The sequence below is a fragment of the Corylus avellana genome, chromosome 2, assembly GCF_965113065.1.
Source record: "Corylus avellana chromosome 2, dhCorAvel1.hap1.2, whole genome shotgun sequence".
NCBI classification, from domain to species: domain Eukaryota; kingdom Viridiplantae; phylum Streptophyta; class Magnoliopsida; order Fagales; family Betulaceae; genus Corylus; species Corylus avellana.
In genome coordinates, this window is record NC_142491.1 from 22058984 (window position 1) to 22076430 (window position 17447).

At 34.1% G+C, this 17447-nt stretch overlaps 1 protein-coding gene and 1 pseudogene across 2 annotated transcripts; both read left to right on the forward strand.

Moving 5' to 3' along the window:
• The first annotated feature begins 1967 nt into the window (after window positions 1–1967).
• Window positions 1968–3915, forward strand: LOC132168809 (putative F-box/FBD/LRR-repeat protein At4g03220). Its single transcript, XM_059579871.2, has 3 exons — window positions 1968–2987; window positions 3223–3423; window positions 3640–3915. Exons 1-3 carry the CDS (start codon window positions 1968–1970, stop codon window positions 3913–3915), a joined length of 1497 nt encoding a protein of 498 aa, XP_059435854.2.
• A 1315-nt stretch (window positions 3916–5230) lies between these two features.
• LOC132166028 (uncharacterized) lies at window positions 5231–14773 on the forward strand (annotated as a pseudogene). The gene is made up of 11 exons (XR_015911317.1): window positions 5231–5461; window positions 7541–7595; window positions 8154–8236; window positions 8351–8436; window positions 11041–11105; window positions 11139–11276; window positions 12504–12567; window positions 12952–13087; window positions 13214–13388; window positions 14334–14443; window positions 14494–14773. The product of XR_015911317.1 is annotated as an uncharacterized LOC132166028 (transcript).
• Window positions 14774–17447: the final 2674 nt, after the last annotated feature.

Sequence of the window (17447 nt, forward strand, 5' to 3'; positions counted from 1 at the left end):
AGGCGGTTGCAAGACACTTATAACCGCCCCGTTTGTACACCCCTAATTAATATGTTACCCAATCAAGCATGTGTTCCAAATTCTGATTGGACTACGTTTCTCGGCATTGGAAAAAGGGGTGTAAAGGCGATTACGGTTAACAGTTATTGGCAAAAACCGCTAACTGTAACCGCCCGCTATAACCGCTTTTTCAAAATTGAGTTTTTTGGGCTTCTTTGTGCCTTTTTTATTTTATTTTTTTTCTTTCTCAAGATAAATATATAACCAATTTTCAGCTTTGGTTTATTTTTATTTTTATTATTTTTATTTTTATTTTACTGTAGCATTTTTTTACCCTCATTTTTTGTGTCCTCCATTATAAAAGTGTTATTAGATAGGTAATTTCTACTTTGCATTAAGAAACATGTTGCCCCAAATTAAACTAAGAAACATGAATTCCTGCATATATGTATAATTAAACTAAGAAAATCCTATCATGGCATGTAAAATCCAAACATGAAACAAACGTCCAAACAACAATTCAAAAAATAAAAATCCTTACATATTGTATAAGAGAGACAAAAAGCCTTACAGAGACAGAGCAATGACAAAGAGACGGAATGGAGATCGCGAGCGGTGACAACCAAACTGAGATGGCGAGCGTCGACAGTGACCTGCGAGAGAGAGATAGTACCAGCGAACGGCGACAGTCACTGGCGAGGAGAGACAATGCCGAAAGTGAGAGGTAGGGAGACAATGACAAGAGTGTGAGGGAGGGAGACACAATGACGAGTGAGAGTGAGAGAGAGAGAGAGGCAAGAGAGAGAGAGTGTGTTAGGACTTAGGGTTAGATGAAATCAAGAAAATGCTGAATATATACCCCTTGGTTTAACATAAAACAATTGGTTTAAAAAATTACTAAGAAATTAAGAGAAAATATATTTTTTAAAAAATAATATGATTAACTTGATATTATACAATTGATATTATACGAATCAATTGAAAATAGAAAATATAATTGAATAGAACTTGATATTATACAATTGAAAATAGAAAATAGTTAAGCAATTGATATTATACAAATCACATTATCATTGTACATTAATAATATAATTAACTTGAATAAAGTATTTGAATTATCATTAAATCATATGATTAAGTATTGATCTTATACATTTATATTATTCAATATGCATATATGTATAATTATAATTTATAACATATATAGATTTATAAGTTTATAACATGCATTGGTACTAAGTCTTTAGGTACTTAATTGTTGTATTAGTATGAATTGGTATACTTATGACTTATGTCATATTATATATGTATAATTTATTATTATATAATCATATAAATTAGAATGATAATACATTAATACTTCAATTATAATATAAGTAACACATTGTTTAATCCAACGTTAATTACTTAATTTGATATTATACGAATCACATTATCATTGTACATTAATAACATGATTAACTTTAATAAGTATTTGAATTGTCATTGAATCATATGATTAAGTATTGATTTATACGTTTATATTATTCAATATACTTAATTGCATATATGTATAATGTATAATCATAATTTATAACATACATTGGACCTAAGTCTTTAGATACTTAATTTTTATATTTGTATGAACTTGCATACTTATGACTTATAAGTTATGTCATATTATATATGTATAATTTGTTATTATATAATCAAATGATTTAATGATCAATTGATTATGTTATAGGTATAAATATTATTATAATTATAATTATAAAAATATATTATATAAAAATGCGGTTAACCGTTAGCGGTTAGTGGTTAGCGGTCGGTTAGATAATGGTCCGCCTTTACACCCCTAATTGAAAATCCTCTTTCTATTAGAACTAGATCCTATACAACAAGTATTACTATTACCCACGATTGACGAACAAAATTTCAAGTCTGCCTTCTTCGTCTTCTTCTTCTTCAAGGTATCAATTTACTCTCCCATGGAAATCACCATGCAAGACCCAGTGCAGGATGAGGATGGCGATGGCGATAGACTCAGCAGCCTTCCAGACCGCATTTTTCACTGCATTATTTCGTTCCTCACGTTAAAAGACCTCGCCCGGCTGAGCTTCGCATCAAGAAGATGCCAAGAGCTCTGCAACTCCACGCCAACCCTGAGTTTAAGCAACATAGATTTATTGGAACCCGACAACATATTATGCCGACTCAGCATCTACGCCTTTCTCCACACCCTCATGCTCGACCGCTGCTCGCACAGGGTGAAGATGCAGAGCCTTTCCCTCCGTTGGTCTTTCCAACACAGCCTCCCCGACGAAGAAAACCTCGTCTGGTCGTGGCTGCAACACGCAGTAGACTCCGGGGTCGGAGAATTCAACCTCGACTTCACCGGAAAACCCTTCTCCCTCTCGGTTTGCGTTCTGGGTTGCGGATCCCTCATCTCCCTCGTCGTCAACACCAACAATGGCGTTCTTCAATTCCCCTCCACATTATCACTCTCTTATGCTTCTTCTTCTACGCTTCGAATACTAACTCTAGAATCTGTTCGAATGGAAGACGACATCTTCCAGCAATGGCTTCCGTCTTTCAAGTTCCTCAAGGCATTGTCTCTTTCAAAAGTAAGCGGGATGAAGAGCATGAGAATCACCAGCTCGTCCATTGAAAAGCTGAGAATAGCAAGCGACGACAATCTCTGCCATATTCAAATTCAGGAGGTGGAAAAACTCAACGAGCTTTATATATTCTGTAGAGTCAACAACTGTGGAACCAAATCCTTGGAGATCTCTGCTCCCAATCTACAGAGATTTTTCTGGGAAGGTTTTGCTGTGGATTACTTCTGTATGAGGAGTTCGTCGCATCTGTGGCAGGCCACCATTGATCTTTCACTGCCTGCTGATCAACCGAGGGGAAGGGAAGAAGATGCTTGCAAGGCCAACTTCGATAAGCTTCTTCACAGCATACACACCGCCACAAATCTAATCCTGCGCATTGAATTTGTTGAGGTATATAAAGTAGCAATTAATATATATATATATATATATGAGAATTATTATTATTATTTGTGCATGCATATATATGAACAAATCCTAAAGTTCAAATCTTTATTTTTGCTGTAAAATTAATAAAGTTTTTAATTAAGCTTTAAATATTACAGTAGTCTTTCATTTTCTTTAAACTGCATGTATCAGATTTCAGCTGCATTCTTTTATGCTAAGATTATCCTTATAAACCTTGCAGATTTTGCTTAAGCATGGTTGCTTGCCCTTTTTACTTGATAATTTAGAGAATTTGACTATACAAAGGACCACTCGTTTAACTGGACACCAGGTCCAAGCATTATCCTCCCTTCTCACTGGAACCACCAAGCTCAATCATCTCATCATGTCAACAACGCATCTCATCTTGCCAAACCCACACAACTCTGCCTCTCACATTACTGTGAGTGCTTGTTCAGATTATTTCATTTATCCCGCTCATTCCTCCCTTCTAACGGGACATTTTTTTTTTTTTTTAATACGGTGGTCGGTTGGGAATGCCACTTCAACAATGTCAAATAAAAATGTATGTTGTATTTACTTAGCATATTAGTAATTGTCTATGGAGTCAATTTCATCATGTTTTCTGGTTTTTCTTTTTCTTTTTTTCTTATGACAGATGATAAACTCAATGGCTTCAAAGCAGCTTCCATGTAAGATGGGGTATTGGGAATCTGAATGCCTCATGTTTACTCAGGTGAAAAAGATAACTATGGAGCTTTCCAATGGCGAGAATGATTTAGAACTCATGGAATATTTGCTCAAGAGTGCCATAGAATTGGAAGAGATGACCATCTCATATTCATCACCATTGCCATCATATTCCCTTTCTGAGTTAACAAAGTACAAGAAACCTTTCACAAAATTGCATCTTCATTCGAAATTACATCTGTAAATGTTTTTTTTTTCAGCCCTCTTGGAGTGTATGCTTTTTGGCAGTGATTGTTAGAAACTATAGATTCTAAATTTGAACATATGCATGAAACAGAGAAGGTTGAGAAAAAAAAAAAAAAAGTACAATTTCTACCTGTTGAATAATGAATATACCAATTCTTTTTTTCATTTGCCCTTTTTTGATATAATAATTGAGAGTTCTTCTTGCAAGTAAAAAGTACAAAATATAGAATGATGATTGTATGGATCTTTCTGGTATTGATCCAAGTTATATAGCTCAAAAAATTAGGGGATGGACTTGGAAAGCAGCAAAGCATAAAAAATATAGTATCTGAATCACAGAAATATTACTATACTTTTATTTTCCAATTATCTTAGGTGTGCTAGTTTTAATTAATTTTTAAATTTTTTTAAATAAAATTAATATTATAATATAATTATAGATAAAAATATAATCTTCAGCGTTATTATTAAATTTTTTTGGGTTAAATACTTTAATATTAGTACTTGGGTTTGCACATTTTTATTTTTTTCCACTTAGGGTTCAAATCCTACTATAAATGGTACCGGACTTATGGGAAAATACCAACTTAGTAACTCCATTACTCCAAACTAATAGAATGCCACGTGTCATCACATAGAAATGTCACATATCCTAAAAAACTATTAAAATTAATTAAAAACTATATATATATATTGGGTGGCCCGACTACCTTATTTTGGCCAATGGGGGTGGCCGGCCACCCCATTTTGGCCATTGGGAGTAGCACAAGGCCGGCCTAGGGGTGGCTTGGCCGACTTGAGTTGGAGGCACCCCATGGCTAAAATGGGGGTGATCGGCCACTCCCTTTTGGCCATTGGGAGTAGCTCAAGGCCATTCTAGGAGTGGTTGAGGCCACTCCGACCGGCATGGGGTGGAGGCGACTCATGGCTAAAATGAGGGTGACCGGCCACCTCTAGACCAGCCTTGGGGGTGGCCACCCCAACCACCCCCTTTTCGGCCATTGGTAGTGGCTCCAAGGTTTTGGGGGTAGTTCGGCCAAGTGGCCAATCCAGGCCCTCACATAGGGTGGTTGACTACCCAAAATAGTTTTAATTTTCTTTTTTTAGGTTTAGTTTATTTCTTATTATTATTATTATTATTTTAATTTTTAAGATACATGACATTTATATGTGCTAAGAGAAGTATTAAGTGATCTTTTTGGGTAAATGAGGTACCATTTAAGATAGGATTTTAACCGCATTCGAAGAAAAAAAAAGAAAAAAGCGAACTCACGTAGAATTTAACCCAATTTTTTTTGCCCGTTACTTTTGTTGTTCATGTCTCTTGCATGCAAAGCCATTTTCGAAAAACGACTTTTCCTCTCTCTCTCTGCTCGGTCGCTTTGTGAAATATCGGTAAAATATCGGAGTCCAGAAAAAAAATGGTGTCGGATACGGACCTTGTGACCTATCGCTGGCAGCTTGAGGAAGAATTCGGTGTCGATTTATCGGTTCGGAAACCGTTCGTTAGGGACGAAATCGGGAGTTTTATGAAAACCCTCACGGCAGAGCCCGATTAAGGAGGAAGAGAAGGGCTTGGTGTGGAATCCGAGAATTTTAAGCAAGAGCTGGAGGAAACGACGTCGTAGAAGAGGAGAGTGAAGGGTAAGTTTTTCTCTTTATTATTCTATATTGGCGTTTTCTCTATTTGTAGTTCGGTTGCCGGGAAAATTGGGTTATGAGAAAAGAATGAAGTTTTTATTTTGGCGTATGAAAAATCTGAACTAAGTCAGTTTGAGCTTATAATTTGGGAGCAATGAGAGGGTTTAGGTAAATAATATTTGTCATTTCTATCCTTACATGAATACTTTCAGGTTCTTTTTTTTAAAAAAAAAAAAAGTTAATTGGGGTTTGAAAGTAATTTTAAAGGAGTAAATTTGAATACTTTTTAGGTTGCATTTGGATTCTAAGAATTTGGGGGTAGGGATTTAAATTTCAGATCTTTTTAGATATCAAATTGCTTGAATGAGCCAAGAGTGATGCATGTTTTTATATGATTCCGTGGACGGTGGTATTTCAAACTCGTTCTCTAAAGATTTGTTGGATCAAGAGTCTCTTCTTCTTTCATCCATTACCCTCTTTCCTTTTAACTTCAAACATTTATGTATGTTTATATTTCATGGAAGCAATTTTTATGAGAGAGACTATGAATCAAGTTCCTTCCTTCCAAATTCCCAAGACAATTGCACGCAGCCTTAATGAGTTTTAGATGAATTGTGAATGGCATTGTACTTCTTATATTTCATTTGACTACCTTATTGTAAATTGTATTTGAATTTTAAAATATTTTTCATTCCACATCTATTGATTTGTGCATTATTGTATCGTTACCGCTTGGAATTTAGAATACGAAGAGAACCTTTTCTTGCTTTTGGGATTTATGTTTCTTTGTTCAATTTGCTGCGTTTCATGTAAAATTAAATTGAATAGTTTGTTATGTTATTGGACGTCTTGGATTTTTGGAGAACATTCTTGATAATCAAGTATTTAAGTTGTAGAATATGAATTCTTCTATTAATTTTAGATGGATCATGTTGATAGAGCTTATTTCATTTGAATTTTTTTCACACTCTTACATGAAATTATTGTTTTTTATACAAAGATTGCATGATTATCATAATGCCACCATGAGTTGGAATTTTTACACATTCTGCTTGAGCACATCTTGCTATCTTGTTAGTTCACTGGGATTTTGTTATTTCTTTTTCCCAGTTCAATATATTTTGCACAAAGTTTTGACTAGTATTATGCTTCTTGAGCTGCACTTAAACTTTTTTTTTTTGGCTTTAATGACCGTGAATGAGAAATAATGAAAATTTCATAAATTTAAATGGGTCCACAGTATTTCCCAGCCCCACCAAATTTTAGTATGTGGCTCTATTTGACTCGACTCCACATCATTTAAAAAAAATTCTGAATGTGTTTCTGAGTATGCTGTTGATATTAACCTTTTTAATATTTACTTTCTAGTAGTCTCATTGTGAAATTTGAGAAAGCTCCAAATTCCAAAATTTCTCATGTACCTTATAGCACTCGGGATACGTAGAGCAGTGAGGGAGGAACTGAAAGTCAAATTATGTCGAAGAAATATATAAAGAAATCAATTTGTAAACCATGAATCAGAAATGATATACCACTGCTGACGGATCTAAATCCTGTGACATTGTTTCATAATAGTCTTACTTAGCTGCGATACAATAGACACACACAATGTTGTATGCAGAGATGTGGCCCTTTAAATCCCACCCTACTCATCATAAAAAATGCCCCTCAATTTTCAGATTGTTTTATGATCATATCTTTTTACTGGCTCTAGTCATTCTACGTGGTTGTTAAATTTATGTTTGTATAAAGCTTACTGTGTTGATAAACAGTGCTTTGCTTAGAAAGCCCTAACCAAAAAATAGCCTACACAAGATGTTTATGCTTTTAGTTTCATAGCAGCAATCCCGTTTATAAGGCAATCCCAGCTCTTTTGGGTTAATTATCATATATGTAAAGCGGGATATGGATGTAGAAGGAGTTGAAGCCCACAGGTATACTATTACAAGATTAAATCTTGGATATCTTGCTTTGTATCTCAGGCTGATAGTAACAATTATCAGAAAAACAAAGAGCAGATAGTCATCCATTCAGTAGGTGATAATTTTCATAAAACTTTTCATTTTTTAGTTTGAAATTGATGTCTTATATCTTTTAGGTGTATACGGATTAGGCTTTTGGAAATCATACTTCTAGCTTTGTTTTCAAGTGTAATATTATCTTGGATTTCTTCCCATAATTGGTTATCCTTAAGTCAATCGGATCTGAAGATGCAAAGTCATACTTAGTGTATGAAGAACATATGTCTTTATTCTGTGCTGCAAGTCCCTTTCATTTGTTTTCCTAAACACATTTTATTATGCTTCGTAGTAGGTCAAACAAGGTGGATAAAGAAGTCAAGAAAAGGGGAGGTGGCTTCAACAAATTACACAGGCTTTTTTTGGCAAAGCCTTTGTTTTTCCTTTGTCACTGTTCATCACATTTTCCCAAAAAAATCATCAAAACATTTTAACTTTTTTTACTTTTTATGTCACATCATTCACTTTTTATTATTATTCAAATAAAAAAATCACTACAAAACAAAACTTTTTCACTTTTCCATACCAAACATTCTTACTTTTTTTTTTTACATGAATATACGCTACAGTGTCTAAGGAAAATGCTTTGCCAACCAAAGCTACAGTCTTTCCCCACAACTTCAAAAATTTGTTGGAGTGCCTGAATTGGCTAGAAATCATGTATAAAAATTAAATAGTCTGAAACTTGCTTTTCATTCTGTTCTTCATGCTATTTAGAACAGATCTTTTGGGACGTAAATTGACACTAAATTTCCTCCTTCATTTTGGCTTTAGGTTGTGAAGAAGAGTTGGGCCTATATATGGGAGAATGATTTGCAGGATCCAAAGAACAAGCGAAATATAAGAAGCGATGAATCATTGTAAGCCTTTCTTAGTGTTAATTCTATTAATATGTTAGTTTTGAGAACACATTAATTTTTCATATATTTGTTGTGGTGAAACTAGATATGTAGCATGATTGTCTTTGTTCATGATTATAACTTGTTTATGTTACTTTAGCACCTTGCTTGTTGAGCTTCATGTGGATATGTGTGAAGTCTTGTTTGTAGATCTAATTTTGTTTGTTCCTGGTGGTGTCTTAGTTTGAAGAATCAATTCTAGGTTTCTGCATTGCCCTTTGCAGTCCATGATCTAGTTTTCAATATGAAACGAGTAATGCTTGGTGAAATTTGATGGGGATTTTCTTGCAATTGGCATGCATCATGTTTCTCTGATGGCATCTCTTGTAATTCGGTGAGAATGGATAATGTCGGAAGATTCTCTGTGCTTTCATTCTTGAATGTTTTACTGATTAGTCAAAATTATTAGCTGTTGTGGATGCATCTTCTGATGGGAAGTGATGGTTGTTTGCAATAAACTTTAATGCGGATTTGATATATGTTGTATTTTCTTGTATATTATAAAGGGTATATATGCGCCTATATCTCTTTCTTTTTTTGGGTCATTTTTGTGACATCTCTCATTTTTCAGTTATTCTAATGATACCAATGAGCTTTATCTCAAATGTTACTTCCTCCCTTGTAGCAAGGTGGAGGGTCAGGTTGTGGGTTCAAGTCCCACCGGGTGCATGTGTAATTTACCATTAAAAAAAAAGTTTTCTAATGACATCTCCTAGGTTACCTGATTGTTTTAATTCAGCATTTTCATCTCACTTCCGTTAGATTCATCAATGGGACTTGCATAATGTGATATCATTTGACTTAATTTTCTGCCAAAGATACCCCAGGGGTTATCCAGGGGGCATCATTGGAGAACAATGTCAGGGACAGGGTGAGACCTTTCCATTGGTTATGCCCACTTTGTTTTGTAGTTATTTTTTTATTTGAATAGCAGTAAAAAGTTATTGATGTGATGTAAAACGTAAGAATGTTGGGAGTTGAATTTGAAATGAATAGTATGAAAACTTTTTTTGGGCCATTGGCAAACATAGCCATTGCAATTGATAACCTCACTACTTTAGAGTGTTTATTTTCTAGACGTGCAAAGAGATTGAAATGTTAGATTGATTGAAATGGTAAAAGAAATAACTTGGCGGAACTTTATTTCACCCTCACCCTCTAAAAGCACCACTCTGAAATCTTTACATTTATTTAGTGATCAACAATATCTTAATTCTCAGTAATGACATGTAGATTTGTAGGAGGATTGCCAGGTGCTTGTGTTATGGTTTATTTTCCATCGATGAAAGGAACACCTTTTTTTAAAAGAAAGAAAATGACTTATCTTCTTTTTTTTACTCCCTATTTAGGGTATCCCATGTATCTTTTAGGTTGCTGCTGGTTCTTATCCATCTCTAGCTTGTCCTCAGTTATAACAGTGTTGAGCTTACTCATAACAACCCTGTGTTTTGAGATCATTGTGTGATTGGATGCCAGCCCTAGGTAGTCTTGCTTCTTTTTTTTTTTCGGACTTCCTTGACCTTTTGGAATTTTCGATTGTAACTTTTGGGAGAATTTTGTACAATCTCCATGTACTTGAGTGCTCTCTTTTTATCTTAGTAAATGTATTACTTATAAACAAAGTAAGTCCAGGAACATTGAGGATTCGTCTAGGAACATTGAGGACCTTATACACTTTTTCTCGTACACCCTTTTCACTTGGACTGCTGGCTGGCTAGCGCCCTTAGTGATCAGCTTCCCTGACTTCCTTTTTATGTTCTCTTCTTCTTTTTCTCCTTCTTAGTCGCTCTCTTGTATACTCCCTGTGTGCTAGGGTTGCGCCCTTCTGCGCTTTGATTAATACATCTTTACTTATCAAAAAGTAAGTCCATTTGTGATGCAACTTGTTAACGAATTGTTTTTGTTTTCTCAATTCAAAAGAAGAAGAAGAAAATGCTTGTGAGTATGATTCTGGTATGTGCTTGTTTTGAAATAAGCCAAAGAATCAATCAAACCTCTCAATAAAAGATTAAGAAGTATCAAATTTTGTGATTATATTATGTCAGTAGTGTTTAGTAGAGTTGTTTCCTTCCAAGGTGGTGTTTGGCAAACAACACCAAACACCACCACACTATTCATCTCATTTTTCAAAAAAATCAACATCAAAACATTCTCACTTTTTATATCACATAATTTATTTTTTACTACTATTTAAATAAAAAAATCAATATAAAACAAAACTTTTCCACTTTTCAATACAACTTTTTCACTTTTCTATACTAATTATTACACTCATTTTTTTCCTTACCAATCATGAACAGTGCATTGTAAAGGGCTTGTTGTTTACTAAACATGGCCAAGTAATTTTGACTTTTGGTGTCTGGTATAATGCTGATATCACTCATATGAACTGCTCTTTTTGTTTGTTTGTTTGTTGTTGTTGTTGTTGTTATTTATTTATTTATTTTTTTTTTTCAGTATTTGGATTACCTTGGGATGTGTATATTTTTGCAATTTCAACTTCAAGTACCACAAACAGTCTTCCTCGTTGAAACTTTCCTTTATCTCTCTAATGGTATTTTGTAGCGATTGTTTTCATTTGCCTTTCAGTATCGTCATCCTGAGGATGCAAGGTCTAAGTGTTTGTGGGAAATAGTAACATGATAAAATTGATCAACAATCAGAAGATTTGAAGCAAAGGGTAAAAGGTGAAGAGAGTGGCGGTTCTGTATAAGGAGATGTCAGCATTGGAGAGGAACAAGAGGAAAAAGAGAATGAAGAAGAAAAAGAAGAGAGTAGTGGAGAGGAAGCAAAAAAAGAGGGTGAGTTTTACTTTCATTATTTGTTAAGAGAATTTTTGTGTCTATCTTTAGATGGATCATGCATTTGAGCTGTAAATATGGCTACTTCATTTTATTCATGCGTGGTTGTTAGTAAGTTTGTAGTTCATATTTTTTCAAAATTGTTCTTCTTGTTGCCATGTAAACCTGATAGAGTGGGTATGCTGCCAGTATTTGGGATGCAAGGAGAACCGTCATATTCTTGCAACTAAACAACTCTTAGTGATTTTGAATTGCATGGAAGGGGATAGAGCTGTCTTTCTTTTGGTTGCACTGTCACATGTGATAGATGGTGATGGCCCACAAAATTAAACATCATCAGTTCCGTGGTAAACTTGAGGTGGGAATGAAAGTTATTCTTTATGTCATTATTAATCAATCGTGACCGTGGCAATTCATATGCTAAGTTGAGAACTAAAGAAGTTGAATAGACTCCTAGTGGACACCTTTCGCTGCACATTGTATATTCTTGTGTCTAAAGAATTTACCAAAAGAGTTTAAGAATCATTCATATGCCAATTCACAATAAGCTAAAGAAATGTTTCAGAACGCAATAATAGCAATTTTGTTTTCAATATGTGGTGTATATAATGCATTTGCAACTTAGAGGTTTATGCTTATATAGTTTGCGTCCAAGAATAAAATGCATCTTTCAACTTATATGTATAAAAGCAAATGCATCTTTTAGTATAATTACATTGATTTATTGATTATAAAGTCCAAATACAATACTAAGACAAAGTAGAATGTGTGTTCCCTCTGCTACAGCTACTGAGGCAGATTTGAAGGACCATAAAATAGCAGTTTTAAGGAAGTGAAAATGATTGGAAATTCGTCCAATATCAAAGTTGGAATAACATGGAAGCTTCAAAAAATATATTTATATTTTTTTTTTATAAGCAATCGGCAAATATCATTAAAAGCATAAAGGCACTCCTAAGTACACATGAAGTATATAAGAGGAAAGAACTAAGAAGCTTCAAAGATCATTGAAAACTGTTTTAGGAAATTTCAGTTCTTCGATAACTTCTACTTATGGATGTGGATATCTAAGGAGTAAAGCTATCTTTTGAAGATAATGATATGGATAAATCATTTAACATTTAATTTTGCAAGGCTTGTAATCTTAGACCCGTACCAAAATTGTTAAAGATGTCTGCCTAATTATGAAATCTATGTTACCTTAGATTGGGTAATATACCGTCTTAGGTGGCTGGTGGACCAAAGTTTCCTCTGAAAGGAGGTCATCTAGTGAGTTCCAAAAAGTTTTGTGGTTGTTTCATCATTAGAAATCCACGGTTTGCTATTTCACCCACCTGACATATCCGTTTGTGCAGAAAGATAAAAACAGGAAGAGAGGGTAGTTGGCTCTTCTTACCTTAATTTTTTCCGTCCTTATATTTGCTGTTGATTTTTCATGCATTTTGATGGGTTTAAGGTTTTGATAATCATTAATATGCATACTCTTTGAAGTTACTGCATGGAATTATGCGGGTAATAGTAATCATATTTTTGTTTGAAGATCTTCAATGTCATTGGATATATATGAGGGGATGGAGATATTAGCAACTTATGCACATATAATGTCTGTCTTCTGTACTCATTGGTTTATTTTACTCTGCTTCACACATTGCTGTTTTTTATTTTCTAAACTCAGTTGTTTGATCTTATTAAGTAGGCCTGCTAAGGAGGATAAGAATCTCATGGAAAGGGGATGTGGCTTTAATAAACTATGTAGACTTTCTCTGCAACTTCAAACATTCACTGGAGTTCCCAACTTGGCCAGACCTGAAGTATGTTTAAAGTTTTCAATAAAACTCCTCACCAATTTGTTTCAAGTTACTTTTGATTTTAGATGAATTTCTTTTGACACAGGATTTCATTCTTTTTTCTTTTTCACTTTCCTGTTTTGGATCCAGGTTGTCAAACAAATTTTGGCCTATATTCAGGGGAAGAATTTGCAAGATCCAAAGAGTAGGCAAAATATAATATGTGACAAATCACTGCAGGCCCTTTTTCGTGTTCATTCTATCAACATGTTTCAAATGAACAAAGCCTTGTCCAAACATTTATGGCCATTAAATGAGGAAGATGGTAAATTTTCAAACAAGCTTCTTTTACGGTGTTGGTGGTGGTTCTTTGGGTTTTATTTCTTTTTTAGGGAGGTGTTAATGTGCTATTATTTTTTAATTTACAAGATATTGAGGCTATATATTTGGCTTAATTATCTTTCTCTAATAAGCCTTGTTCCTTTACCACCTTGCTTGGAACTTGTGCTAGCATTGGGCTCTGCCGCGCACATGCTCATTTGAATTTTATTGCTTGTGGTTGTTGTTGTGAAGAATCTGCAACTAAAATTCAACAAATTTATTTTTGACATACCTCTTAACTTTAGGTACCTTGATTGAAAGAAATAAGCATATATAATGATACACATGATTTATAAAGCAAGGTTGTTAAAAATCATGTGGTTTCTATTATGTGAATGATATTATAATATCCATACATGACTAGTTCATAGAAGGCTTGCTGCTTTTGAGTTATGCAAGCAGGGAGGTTTTGTTTATATTTTGCAGGATTTGATATGTTGACTTTGGTATAATTTTTTTTTTTTTTTTTAAAGTAATGCATTTCATTAATAAGCGCAAAGAGGCACAACTCTAGTTTACTAGTTTACATTGATGTATATAAGAAATACCCCCCCCCCCCCCCCCCCAAGCGCAAAGAGGCACAACTCTAGTTTACTAGTTTACATTGATGTATATAAGAAATACCCCCCCCCCCCCCCATCTTGATATTCAAAACATGGGTGTGTCTAGGGACAGATTTTTCTAGTTTCCAAATCTTAGGATATGGAGACAGTTGAAATATCTTATGTAGGTACTTATTTTGTAATAACTGTGCAGCCCACAAGCTAACCTAGAAAGCAAATGCAAGAACTTTTTGACAACGAGGAAAACATGTTTGATGTTTTTCTCTTCCTTTGTTTGACTGGCCAGTTTTATGATACAGATGGATTTATCAATTGATCTGATGCAGTTCAACAGGATGGATATATCTTATGCACATCAAGTCGTTTGATACAGATGCATTTATCAATTGATCAAATTCTATATTGTCATACTGAATTAGAAACTCAACAGATTCTGGTGCCTGAATTGTTAATCTCACACATGGTTTTTTCTGCTTGTTTCTGAAGGATCCATCTAATAAGAGGAGAATATATATGTGAGGATAAAGCAAAAAGAACATTTTGAGGTTGACTCCTTCATTGGCTTCACTATCTCAAAGCTTCTCTGACCTCTCATTTCTACAATACAGAATAGCAAGTTGCTTATATGTATAAAATGTGAGCCCGAGTTTGATATTACCTTTCCACATCGGGAATGCTACGGTGCTTCTCAATATGTAGGGAACTAAAAGAGCTTTCCTATACATTATTTTAATATAAATATTTTTCTTTCCTCTCTTCTCTTTCATCTTCTGACCTTTCATTGGGGATTGTATTAGATTTTATAAAAAATGGGGGGTAGATATGGAACTTGTATTTAGTAAAAAAAAAATATTTTAATAATATAAGAAAATGTAAGGGAAGCTAATGTAAAGTGTATTTGTATAAGAGGAGCAAAAAGTAAATTTGTTCTTTAAATTTAGAGAAAATTAAAAGAAAGTTGTTCCTGTGCTCGTATACCTTTGAACATTTGGAAAATCGCAAATAGGATCTTGCAAAATCCTATCATTTTTGTCATTTTCCCCCTACCATTATATGCATTTCCTCTTTTATGACCTTTTCTTCCTTCTTTTGGGGATTTTTCTCCAGTGGGGTGAGGGGAGAGAGCATCACCTAGAATTTTTACAGGGACCATTAAAAGGTGGAGAGAAAAGAAGTTACAACACATGGGAAGCATGCTTAATTTGCATTGTTATCTTTTAGGGGCCTCAAGGTCAATGAAACCTTCAAGCTCTGCTCGATCCTTTGCAACAGAATCTATTTATCTAGTATGTAACCACAATCCAGCAGACACAGAGAATAGCTTAGAACATCAATCAATATGGTATTGTGCATCTGCATTAAAAGATTATATTCTTTATCAAGATTGGGGTATTGCCAGAAACTTTTATGTAGGGTTGAGGTGATATATTTAGTTTGGGGCGACCTGAACCCAATATGCTGACACAACTCGTACCAATCCGGTTTTAGTTCCATGTTGCAACTTTTAATGGTTAAGACAAGAGCTTAATATTACGTTGTTGCACGCGGATGATCATATCCAAATCTTCGGCTTAAGAATCCTCAAGTGGCAAGTGCCCAAACTGAGTGGACAGGAAAATTCACCATCAATCATGTGACAACCAAGGGAAAGTTGGCTCAATGCCTAAAAAGAAAAGCCAATTGCAGCATTGCAATTCAAACGAGTCTTCAAGGGGTGTGTGTTGTTTCATGATTGCAATAGTGGTACAAAGAAAGAAAGCAAGAATAGTGAAAGGAACACCCCCTTTTTTTCTCCTTTTTTTCTTTTTTCTTTTTTTTAAAAAAAAATTTAATATATTTTTTTTGAGGGTGGCTGGAAAGAGTTGTTGGGAAATCGATCCAAGAAGAATAGATGGGAGGGGAGGCAATCAGAAATTGGAGAAAAAGAGAGTCGAGAATTGTCAAAAGGAGAATCTTTTGGGGGTGGGATCCACCAATATTCGAATTGTTGAAAGCACCGCCGTTCCATATGCGGCGAAACGGTTCCCCCAACATCTTTTTGACACGTCACGCCACGCGCCCCCCCCGACACTGCCCACTTTTTTTTACCATTCCATGATAGACCTTTTCTTGTGGGTTCAACATGTGCACTCATGGCTGATGCCGTAAATATCTCACCCCAAAAAAGTTATTATTATTTATTTTTTTTAATTCACCAAATTCTCGTGAACTTCAACTCGTTAAGACATTAAGATTCAAAAATTCTCAATTTAAAGTTGAACTTTCAATTTTTTGTAATACTCCAACGTTAAAATTTTTTATTAAATCTTGTCAAAATTTTCAAAATGTTGTTTATAAAAATTTACAAAGATTCATGGCATGTGTTGGTAGGAACGGATCCAGCTTTCAATTTGGAGAGAGACTAAGGGCCAAAAAAATTTAGGGGAGAGACCAATTGGCAAAAAATACCTTAAATTTTTTCCTTTTTTTTTTTAATTTTTATTTTTTACCTTAAATTTTTTTTCTTGTAATTGGGGGGTGGGGGCGGCCACTCCCAATCCCCCCATAGATTTGTCTCTGTGCGTTGGTCAGGATTTAACTGAATTTGCTAAAAACTCTATGCCTGAATCTTTGCAATTTTTTTTTTTTAATAAAAAAATTGGTATTTTGAGAATTTGGATAAGATTTAACGGAATATTCTAAGAGATGGGAGACATTGCAAAAAATTAAAAGTTAGATATCTTAAATTGAGAGTTTTTGATTATTTGGGAAGTCATTTCAAAACGAGTGAAAGTTCAAAGGGATTTTGTGAAGTTTTCCTTTTCTTTTTTCTAAATTTTATATATATATATATATATTCTTCGAGGGAGTATGAATTGAAGTAATGGGATATGAGGAATTTACTTAAAAAAAAAAAAAAAAAATTCTAATTTAGTCTATTAAATTGGCATATACTTAAAAATCACGTATATGGAGCCAAAGATGTCTGCAGGATTAGGATGCCATGAATGAACGCTTCCTGAAAGGGCAGGTGGCATTCTTGTAAGAATTGATTTTAGAAGTATTATATTATAGGTAAGCATATATGGAGAATAATTATCAATTTTGATTTTGTCGTTACTATCATTCTCATGCTTGACATATATGGTTAATTATAGCTAAACATTAATATTATTAATCTTTAAGAAAGGTTCCTTTCAAAAATATTCAATGATGGAAGCCTTATTTGTCTTTTTTTCCAAGATGGTTCAATTATAAATATAATAAATAAATAGTTTCCAATGACATTCAAGATATGTGTTGAAAGGATATATATGCTTGACAAAAGATTAATCAAACATTAAAAAAATAAAAAATAAAAAGTATAGTGTGATAAGTTACTTGGAATATGCATAATTTAATATAATGATGAGGGGAGGGTGTTGTGTTCAATGGATCTAAGCACATTGTTTTCCAAAGCA

Bases quoted from the DNA above. Each gene is read 5' to 3' on its own strand.
- LOC132168809 (XM_059579871.2), top strand. From the start codon at position 1,968: ATGGAAATCACCATGCAAGACCCAGTGCAGGATGAGGATGGCGATGGC. The intron at 2,988-3,222 runs GTATATAAAGTA...TAAACCTTGCAG, and splicing joins TGCGCATTGAATTTGTTGAG to ATTTTGCTTAAGCATGGTTG. The intron at 3,424-3,639 runs GTGAGTGCTTGT...TTCTTATGACAG, and splicing joins ACTCTGCCTCTCACATTACT to ATGATAAACTCAATGGCTTC.